This window comes from Cariama cristata, unplaced genomic scaffold (genome assembly GCF_000690535.1).
Source record: "Cariama cristata isolate BGI_N322 unplaced genomic scaffold, ASM69053v1 scaffold11940, whole genome shotgun sequence".
Taxonomy (NCBI): domain Eukaryota; kingdom Metazoa; phylum Chordata; class Aves; order Cariamiformes; family Cariamidae; genus Cariama; species Cariama cristata.
In genome coordinates, this window is record NW_009592982.1 from 2,399 (window position 1) to 12,418 (window position 10,020).

Below are 10,020 nucleotides of genomic sequence, written 5' to 3' on the forward strand. Positions count from 1 at the left end.
GTGGGGTGACATGTGACTGTGAGAGTCAGCGAGAGCTGCCAGGTCCTGCCCAAACTTGGAGCGGGAGGTGAGCTCTTTCCTGAGCCACACGGACTCTCCGTGGCACTGGCAGACCTCTTTAATTCTTTTGTTGTTGTTGTTGTTTTTCTTTCTTTTATTAATTGACTCCTAAGGATCTACAGCTGTAGGAAAAGCTTCCGAGAAGCCACAGCCTGGAGGAGCAATTTAGGTCTTCGTTTTCAAAACTCTTCAGCCTGGTAAGCTGCTTTTATTAATGTCTGCGTTAATTATATGTCAGTCTCACGGTGAAACTCAGCTTGGTGGAGGAGGCAGGCGACCCCGGTGACACAGGCAGTGGAAAACAGGACACAAATTGATGTTTTTCCTTAAAGCTCTCCAGATGGAGGATCCCATCCAGCTGAAAGAGGAGGGCAATAAATATTTTCAGGCCAATGACTACGAGAAAGCCGTTCAGAGCTACACTCAAGCCATAAAGCTCAACAAGGACAAGGCGCTGCAGGCAGTGCTGTACAGGAACAGGGCAGCGTGTTTCCTCAAAAAGGTGAGAAAAGCTCCCGGCTTGCCTGGGCAGTGCTCGAGGGGAGAAGAGCAGGAGGCAGCCAAGGGTGCTCGCCAGCTGGGGACTGCGTGGTTTGTCCATTTATTGAATAGGGCGTTTGCAAACCTGCCTGAAATTATTTGTTCTAGGCTTGTCCTGGAGCTGTAAAGCTGCCCCCCTTGCTTCAATCCTGATGGGGCTGAGCATACCGGTTCAGCTCAGAGATGCTCCCGCTTAATCACTTTGAAGTAAAAGCCTTTGGCAGCCAGCCTGCTCCATGCTTATGGGAGAGCTCTGTAAGCCATGGGTTGGGGCGCAGGGGCATCACTTTTGCTGTCTGTCCCAGCACAAGAAAACCAGGCGTAGGTAATTAGCAAAACAAAAAGTTATTGGTATCTTTACCAAAATTGTCTCAGCTCCCTGCAGTCAGCTTGTAGCGACCTGCTGTGGGATTTTAGCAGATTGCTTGCATATTCCTGACTTTTCATTGACCCAGAAGTGGCACCAACCCAGAACAAGCTGCAGATAGGCTGTTGTGAGTATCCCCTCTCCTTCACCGCCCACGATCTGCCGCTGCATCAGCAGCAGCATATGTTGTCTCACCTGCATCGCAGCCCTTTTCCTCTTCCCTTCCATCAGTGATGGAAAGGTACCCAAGTCCCCATCTTTCCTTCTGTAGGCTGCTGCTGGCTTCACTGGGCGTCCTGTTAGGAAGTGGGAACAGAGAGGTCGCAGTGTGCATCAGCAATAGGGACATGCCCTGCTATTCTGCTCCTAACAAATCCCTCCTTTCTGGTTTAACAGGAGGAATACGCCAAGGCAGCCTCGGATGCATCTAGAGGTAAGGAGGGGGCTGTTTAGAGAAAGGAGATCTGCGTTGCTGGGTGTGCTTGCTCCAGCCTGCTCTCGCATCTGCTTTTGGGGCACTGTGGTCTTATTCCTTGGTGTCCACTAACACCCAAGTGCTGAGGGCACAAGGGAATTTAGTGGAGGAGGTTGAAAAGAAGGTGTACCAGTTTGGTGCGTTGGTGCAATCGGTGCTAATCGGGTACCGATTCACTCACAGTGTTAATAACAGCTACGTCTCAAGGAGGTGTAAAGCAAATCAGTTTACACAGGCGATTTCCAAGAAGCAAACTCTGATGCCTGGTGTTTTGGATCACTTTCCCAGCTATTGACATCAATGCTTCAGATATCAAAGCCTTGTACCGGCGCAGCCAAGCTCTGGAAAAATTGGGGAAATTGGACCAAGCATTCAAAGACGCTCAGAAATGTGCAACCATTGAACCCCGCAACAAAAACTTCCAGGAGACCCTGAGACGACTAGGGGCTGATATCCAGGAGAAGGTAAATGCCAGGGGAGCAGTCCCAGGTTCACAGACCAGGTGTGGGAAGTCCTTGCTTTGGTTACATAGATGGATTGTTGGTCATACTGGAAACTGATAACAATATAGGGAGATAAATAGGCTCCGTTATCTGGAAGTTCATATTTGATGCATGTAAATCTGAGCATCAGATTGAGTGATTAAATTAAAAAGCGTGGCAGGTCACTCCTGAGGCTGGCCTGGTCCTGAATATCTTTGTAAGGTCCTGGCAAGGACCTGGCCCAGCTTTGGACTGGGTCAGGCAGTTGCCACATTGACTTTGTTACCTTTACTGGGGTGCTGTGAAGAAATCCTTGCATCACTAGCTACCGTGAGGTCTCTGAAATGATGGTTTAGGGCTGGCTCTGCCCATGCCCATGAGTCTGAGATGGGCAATCGATGCTGATCACTGAGACGTGATGCCTATTTTGTTACTCAGCTTAAATTGTCTCTGGTTTGAGGGTCTGTGGTGTCCTTGAAGCAATAAAGGAAAATTGCTCCTTGATTTTCTCCCTCTGATGCTCCATGCACTCTCTATTGGCACAGCTACGCATTCAGTTCTCCACGGACTTGAGGGTGCAGAAGATGTTTGAAATCCTGCTGGATGAGAACAGTGAGAAAGAAAAGCGAGAAAAGGTGAGAACTGTCCTGGACTTGACAAAATGGCTGTTTAATGTCAGAGGCTGCGCCGAGGAGCAGAAGGCTGCGTTCCCTTCCCCACCTCCCCTGGATGGAGGATGAGGTAAGGAGCTGGGAGATGAAGTCCACTCGCAGAGACCACCGAGAGGGGAAATGTCCCAATGAGGCATCACCTCTATGCCGAGGGAAGGTGGACCAACCTCCCAAAATACCAAAGGTGGGATCAGACTGGACTTCTGCTCAGGCCCATCTCTGCCACCTTCCCCATGTTTCCCTTCAAGCAGCAACCCACTTTTCTTGGCAGAGCGAAGCTGATCCTCAGGTGCACCTGGAGAAACTCTCTGGTGAGGTCTGAGCTGGTCTACTGCATCTGTCAGGAGATGGACACCCCACAGCTCCCACTGCGACCATCCCAGAGCTACACAGAGGTGTTTTGAAGGATGCTAGCAGGGTTGTGCCACTGACCCCTGGTTCTCCTGTCTCCCACCCAGGCTGCAAACAACCTCATAGTCCTGGGGCGAGAGGAGGCAGGTGCCGAGAAGATTTTCCAGAACAATGGGGTCAGCTTGCTGCTGCAGCTGATAGAAACCAAAAATGCTGAGCTGATCCTGGCAGCTGTGAGAACGCTTTCGGGAATGTGCACAGGACACAAGGCTCGGGTAAGCAACGGGCTGCTCGGGACCTTCACTGCTATTGCCTTGCACCTGGGGGAGTGGAAAATTGCAGTAGTTCATGATGTTTGTGAGCAGTGGGCAAAAAATTAAATCCTATAAATAATTTTTAAAATTTTGGGGGAAAAAAATACAGAGAGGCAAGTGGGATTAACACAGACTATTGAAAATGCCCCTGTAACTGTGCTCCTGATCTCTGGGATCAAAGCTATACACGTTCCCTTCGATGCCTTCGCGTGTGCTGGTGAAGTAAAACTCATAACGAGTTGTTACTACGTGAGTTGTGGTGAGCATGGCTGGGTCAAATCCATGTCCTTCACCACAGGTCCCGAAAAAGCAACAAACAGCAACAAACTTTGGGAAGGTTTTGCCCAAGGCTTAGATGAAGGAAAGCAGGGAGGATCTACAAGGAAGTTAAGATTCCTGGGGAGGGTCCCAAGGCAACTCCCAGGGGTCTCCGAGCCAGCTGATATCTTACTCTACACCAAGACAGTTTTTATATAGTGTAAAACAGCCCATAAGAAGCCCTGTCTGCCTTTACAGAGGGAGATGGACACGTGCAAAATGAATACGCCTATCAGTGTAACTGTGGAAAGGAGCGGGGGGAACTGCAACACAACAAAAATTAAATCTACTGGGCAAAAACCCAGTGTGGTGGAGCCCTATTTTCTTTTTCTTTCTGCAAAGCCTTGCTAGGTCAGGGTGTTTCTGAATGTGCCTCCCCTGAATTACTGATGTGCCACCATGCACGGGGACACGCTGGGTGATGACACTGGGTTTGTTCACAGCCAGGACGGGCTTCTTGCACCAAACAGGCTCTTTGTTAACAACCTTGCATGAGGGTCTCTTCCAAACCCAGCCGTGCTCTTCTCAACATCCTCGTTGGAAACAGTCTGTTGCATTACTGGCAACTCTGGAGGGTGAGGAGTTGTCTTATTATAAATGAAAATAAGGATGAAAAGCAAAACTCTGCCTTGTACTGACTCGGGATTCACCCAGGAAAATAGTTTCTTTGTACAAGCTGAGCCTGACCTGTCTAAAGCATGCGGGAAGGAAAGGCCTTTGCTAACGACTGCCATGCTCCCTTCTTTCTGGGGCCAGGCCACTGCCATTCTCCACTACCTGGGCATTGACAACATTTGTACGTGGATGTCGGTAGACAATGAAGAAATCTCCCTGGCTGTCTGCAACCTCCTGCAGACCATCACTGACTGCTTGCTGGGCCAGGGGAAAGAGGAGCATCGCGGGATGGAGGAAGCCGTAGTGCTAGGTAACGGTGCATGACCGGGTGGTCCTTCCGTCTTGCTGGAGAAGAGGGGCGAGCAGGGAGGGCTCTGCTCCTGGGATAGCCACGTTATTCCTTGTTCTTTGGTGAAGTGGGGACTTTACCCTTCAGCTGTCTGGGATGACAACCTGCACACAGCTCTTATCCTCATGGTGTTGACTTAAATATCTGCGTTCCAGCCACGCAATGGCTTTGAATGGTTTTCACTGGGTGCCCCTGCTTTCGAAGAGAATTTCTTGTAACTGGTGGCTACTGTCTCGCTTCTGTGTAGATACTAAAAAAGATTTGAGGATGATCACAATGCGTTTGCTGGATATGCTGGTCAGTAAGAAAGTATCTGGGCAAGGGCGAGACCGAGCTCTCAACCTCCTCAACAAGAACATACCAAGGAAGGACCTGAAAGACCATGACAATAGCAGGACCATCTTTGTCATCGACAATGGTGAGTTCTTCCCCTCCACCCTGTTCTGGTTTGGGAGATGTGGAGCTGTGTGTTCTTGCCTGCATACCTGTAGAACTGACCCGCTCTGTAAAATAAATCCTCTCTGGCTTTTTTTGGTGTATGCAAGCCTGGAGCAAAGTTAGACTTATTAGCAGAAAACGGTATTAAGAGGGATAAAACCCCTGTGTATAGGAACAAGAATTTTTCAGTTTCTAAAGGACTGACTTAACTTCTCTGGTTAGTTTATTCCAATGTATTTGCTAATGTTAGGAGGATTTGGCTTGGATAAATTGTGTAGCTTAGAAGATGAGCACTTGCTGAGCTTGCTGGATCCTTAAATTGGCCATTTCTAAAACTGGAAGGGGGTGAGGAATTTGTGTGGGGTGTGTTTTTAGACTAATTCCAATGCATATACGTGTTATCATTTTGGTGGCAGTTATTTAACAATACTTTGGCAAAAGAAGGGTTAAGACATCCAGAATCACTTGAAAGTCGCTGACTTTTCCTCAGTCAAAGCCTTGAGTCTTGAAAGTCAGTAGGTTTAACGCCTCCTGACAAAAATAACTGATCCAGCCAGGGACCAAATGCAGAGTTTTGCTTATCTTGCTCTGGGAGCTGGATAAAAGCCTGATGCTGCAAACCTGTAATCTCACCAGCAGAAGCTCCTCCCCAGGAAATATCTGAGTGTCTTCTTTAAAGCTCACGTGATTAGGCTGCAAAGTAATTGAAAACTATCCAAGCTGGCTCTGTCACTGCAAGAAACCAACAAATAGTACCTTGAGTTTTGTACAGACCCTCTCCCCTCTAACAGCCATATCACTCAATTGTTTCCAGGCTTAAAAAAGATACTGAAAGTGGTGGGCCAGATTCCTGAGATGCCTGACTGCCTGCCGCTGACAGAGAACACCCAGCTGACTGCCTCCATCCTCCTAAATAAACTCTACGATGACCTGCGCTGTGACCCGGAGCGTGACAACTACCGGGTGATCTGCGAGGAGTACATCAAGTGAGTCGGGGCTGGCTTACTGGGGATGAGCTGGCCCAGAGCCACAGGAGCCAGGAGGTCTTAAGGATGAGGTGAGGCACTTGCAATCCACTCAGATGCCAAATTGAGGCCCTGGGAGATAATGATTTGCTTGAGATCCTGCTGGATCCTTCAGCTGGGATCCTCAGATCCTCGCATTGTACTCCTAGCTGCTGGATCACAGCCTTTGCAGGAATTTGGGCTCAGCTGTGTCCCAGATACCTACATATTTCAGCAGTGGAGCTCAGTTCCCAATTTGAGGGAGGATGTTCCTGGCACAAGGGAAAATATAAGCAACTACTGTTCTACATACTACTCCCTCTATCCCATGCAGGAGCAAAATCGACCCCCAGGACATGGATAAGACACTCCATGCCATCCAGATGGTGTCTGGAGTTCTGCAAGGGCCCTTTGACTTAGGCAACAAGCTGCTTGGCATGAAGGGAGTCATGGAGATGATGGTTGCCCTGTGCGGGTCCGAGAGGGAGATTGACCAGCTGGTGGCTGTGGAAGCCCTCATCCATGCCTCCACCAAGCTAAGCCGGGCCACTTTCATCATCTCCAACGGGGTGACGCTCCTGAAGGAGATCTACAAGAAGACCAAGAATGAGAAGATCAAAATCCGAGCCCTGGTGGTAAGGACGGCAACTCCTGCCTCTATCACCTGCCACACTCATCAGCTTAACCCTGGACTTGGGAGAGGGGGGAGGTCCTGGGAACATGTTGGGTTCACTCACCACAGCTGGGGAATGGTTTATGGTGCTTCTCCCTACAAGGGAGGGAGAGATGGCAGACCAGGAGAGCACATGGATTATTGGTAACTTTGAAGGCAAAACTGGTTAATCTTCCATTAAAGACATCCAATAAGAGCACAAAACCTCACTTTGCTGTGCTACAAGCTGAATGATCTACTGGGTATTAGAATGCTTCCTCTTTGTTAGAACTGACTTCAAACTTTAGGTATGGGATTAGGCTGCTTTGGGGCAGCAATACTAGAGGATCAATGACCCTTTCTCGCTGGTGTATACTCTTCATCCTCCTCAGGGTCTCTGCAAGCTGGGATCAGCAGGAGGCACAGATTATGGGCTGCGGCAGTTTGCTGAGGGGTCCACTGAGAAGTTAGCCAAGCAGTGCCGAAAGTGAGTGATTTTACTTTTTTTTTTTTCTGTTGTTCCATGCTTTGCAAAATACACTATGTTCCTTTCCCAAGAGATCCACACGTTGCCTTCATTGACTGTTGCTGCCTGACAGCTGACAGTGTCCCCAGAGTCATTGTGCTGGGACCTCAAGCTCTTCTGTGCCTGAAACAACCATAAGTTCCTCTTGCCTCCATATCCAGATAAGCCTTCTCCCTCCTTGACTTCCCATGTGAGACACCAAACATGGTGCCTCTCTCTTTGCCAGAATGGTACAGCCTAATCAAGTGCTATCTAGAATATGCACAAGTACCTTTTGAAGGTGAATTTACCAGGTGGACTAACCAAGGAGGTGGGATGAAGTTAGGAAGTGACAGAATAGGTGATGGTTGCTGCTGGCACTGGATAGCAGGGCATCACGTGCTTCGTGCGATGGTGAAGGCAAAGCAGTGCTGAGTAGCTGTCCTGGTCTGTCTTTCCCTGCAGCATTTAGATCCTTCAAGCTGGGCCATGGGAGGTAGATCATGTCTCAAGGGAAGTATCCACAGTCTCTAGGAGCTGCAGCAGAACCTGAGGACATGTTTGGGCCTGAAATAGTCTCAATATTTGTTTTTCCTCCCTCTTCTCTGAGAGGAGTTAGTCCTGGCTCCTGAGATAGAAATGTGGATGTTTTTGTCTCTTCCAGATGGTTGTGCAACACCAGCATTGACGCCCGCACCAGGAAATGGGCTGTGGAAGGGCTGGCATATCTAACCCTTGATGCAGATGTGAAAGATGACTTTGTTGAAGATGAGCCAGCCCTGCAAGCTATGTTTGAATTAGCGAAGGTCTATCTAGCTCCTTACCTCGTTCCCTCATTCCTCTGGTAGCATCACATTCTCCCAGCTGTCCAGCCCAATGCTGTCTCCCCAGGCAGGTGGAGCTGTGACCCCAACCCCTCAGCTCTAGTTTAGCAAAACTTCAGTTTTGCCTGTGCCATGGAGAGACCTCAAGGTTACTATCATCCTGCTCTTCTCCTAAGGCCAAGGAAGGTTGCTGTTACCTTTACTGTCAGCAATGGCATGAAAACCAAAGGCATTAAGGTGTTGACAGCATCTGATGATGTCAAATAGCCTGTTTGACCATAAAAACTTTTGGTTTTCCCTATCCTGGGCTATAAAGCTGGGGATAAGCCTAAGAACACTTCAGCTAGTGCAAACCACCCCAATGGCAGTCCTAAGGGATCTGTCTCCCTGCTGTGTCCTCCTCACCCTTGCATAAGCTTTTATTTTTCTGTGCAGACAAGCGACAAGACTATCTTGTATTCTGTGGCTTCTGCACTGGTGAACTGTACCAACAGCTATGATACCAAGGAACTGGTCCCAGAGCTGGTGCAACTGGCAAAATTCTCCAAGCAGCATGTGCCTGAGGAGCATCCAAAGGTAGGTTGTCTACAGCTGGGGAGCTGGGAGGAGATGCTCGGACCTGAAGACTTTCTTTGGTGTATCCGTTGTCACAGACCTCAGGTCTTCTGTCTCCAAGGCTGAAATTGTGTTGCTCTCCAACCAGGCTCGGCTGTAGCTAGGAGGATGACAGCTGCTAATGGGCTCATCCCTTTCCAATGTCCCCTCTCAGGACAAGAAGGATTTTGTGGTGAAGCGGGTGAAGCGGTTGCTGAAAGCCGGCGTCGTCTCTGCCTTGGCTTGCATGGTGAAGGCGGACAGTGCCATACTGACGGACCAGAGCAAGGAGCTCATCGCCAGGTGCCTCCACTGCTGTTATGGGAGCCGGGAGTGCTGGCTAGCCCATGTGCCACTGAGATGGGCGCCTGGGCTGGCTCCTTGCTTTGTGGGGTGGTGCATTCTGCCTCTGCAGGCAGGTGAAAGGGAGGTGGAGAAAAGATTTAAACCCACAGTTTTTCTTAAGTAATATCATAAAAATCCACTTTCTGACCTTGAAGCTGGCTTACAGGGCTGCCTTGCTAGAATGCATTTTGAATTTCTACTCCTCTGTACTGGTTTTGGCTGGAATAGAGTTCATCTTACAGGCCTGGAAACTTCTTACTGTGCCATTTGTTGCTTCCTCCTAGAGTGCCATGGGCACTGGCTTAAACATCTGGAATTTACCTGGTGGATCTGGCACCCCTGCAAAATGTTAGCCCCTTTCCATGAGGGCCGTTGGTCATTGCCTTCCTGTGTGACTGTTTCACTAAGTGATGCTGTGCTTCTGCAGGGTTTTTCTTGCCTTGTGTGAAGACCCCAAGGACCGTGGGACCATTGTTGCTCAAGGCGGTGGAAAGGTGATTACTTCTGTCAGCCCAACCCGATGCGTGGTTAATGTCCCCTGGGAGCCTGCAATGGGTCTAGAGTGAGGGGAGGTGACAAAAAAGCATGAGCTGTCTTGGTAGCCCCTGGGGACAATACTGACCCTCCATTTCTATCTCTGCAAGCCTCCAAAGAAGCAATCTTGTTGAAACAACTGTGTGTGAGCTACAAGCTCTGGTGTGGTGCCTATTTGAGAACAAAAGCAAGACATCACTGTGGGCTATAGTCCCAGACCCATTTCTTCAACAGACACACCTTTAGGATAGTTTTAACTTATTTTAGTATATTAAGGCAATCCTGTAAATCTTCTCAGAGGCATTGAATGTGTTCCTGTGTGTCACTAGGCCCTGATACCTCTGGCTGTGGAAGGCACAGAAGTTGGCAAGATAAAGGCTTCTCATGCTCTGGCAAAAATTGCTGCTATCTCCAATCCAGACATGGCATTCCCAGGGGAGAGGGTAAGCTTATAAAAAAAAAAAAATTTCTAAAAATCTTGATAATTCCTTTAGCAAGTGAAAATTGGCAAGATCTGAGAGCTGGAAAAGCAGTGACGTGCCTTCTCTTCTTAGGTGTACGAGGTGGTGAGGCCCCTCGTCA

The 10,020-nt window shown here is 48.9% G+C and overlaps 1 protein-coding gene across 1 annotated transcript in view; it reads left to right on the plus strand.

Annotated features, from left to right (window-relative positions):
• The window catches only part of UNC45B (unc-45 homolog B (C. elegans)), a 13,183-nt gene that overhangs the window by 1,005 nt on the left and 2,158 nt on the right, over positions 1-10,020 (plus strand). Inside the window, 16 exon segments of the mRNA XM_009705668.1 lie at positions 393-562; positions 1,364-1,400; positions 1,731-1,906; positions 2,470-2,559; positions 3,054-3,221; positions 4,335-4,503; positions 4,790-4,960; positions 5,795-5,966; positions 6,319-6,619; positions 7,029-7,123; positions 7,806-7,947; positions 8,401-8,541; positions 8,735-8,862; positions 9,332-9,398; positions 9,768-9,881; positions 9,993-10,019. Of these exon segments, the coding sequence (XP_009703970.1) occupies positions 401-562; positions 1,364-1,400; positions 1,731-1,906; positions 2,470-2,559; positions 3,054-3,221; positions 4,335-4,503; positions 4,790-4,960; positions 5,795-5,966; positions 6,319-6,619; positions 7,029-7,123; positions 7,806-7,947; positions 8,401-8,541; positions 8,735-8,862; positions 9,332-9,398; positions 9,768-9,881; positions 9,993-10,019 (2,160 nt within the window). The 5' untranslated portion in view covers positions 393-400.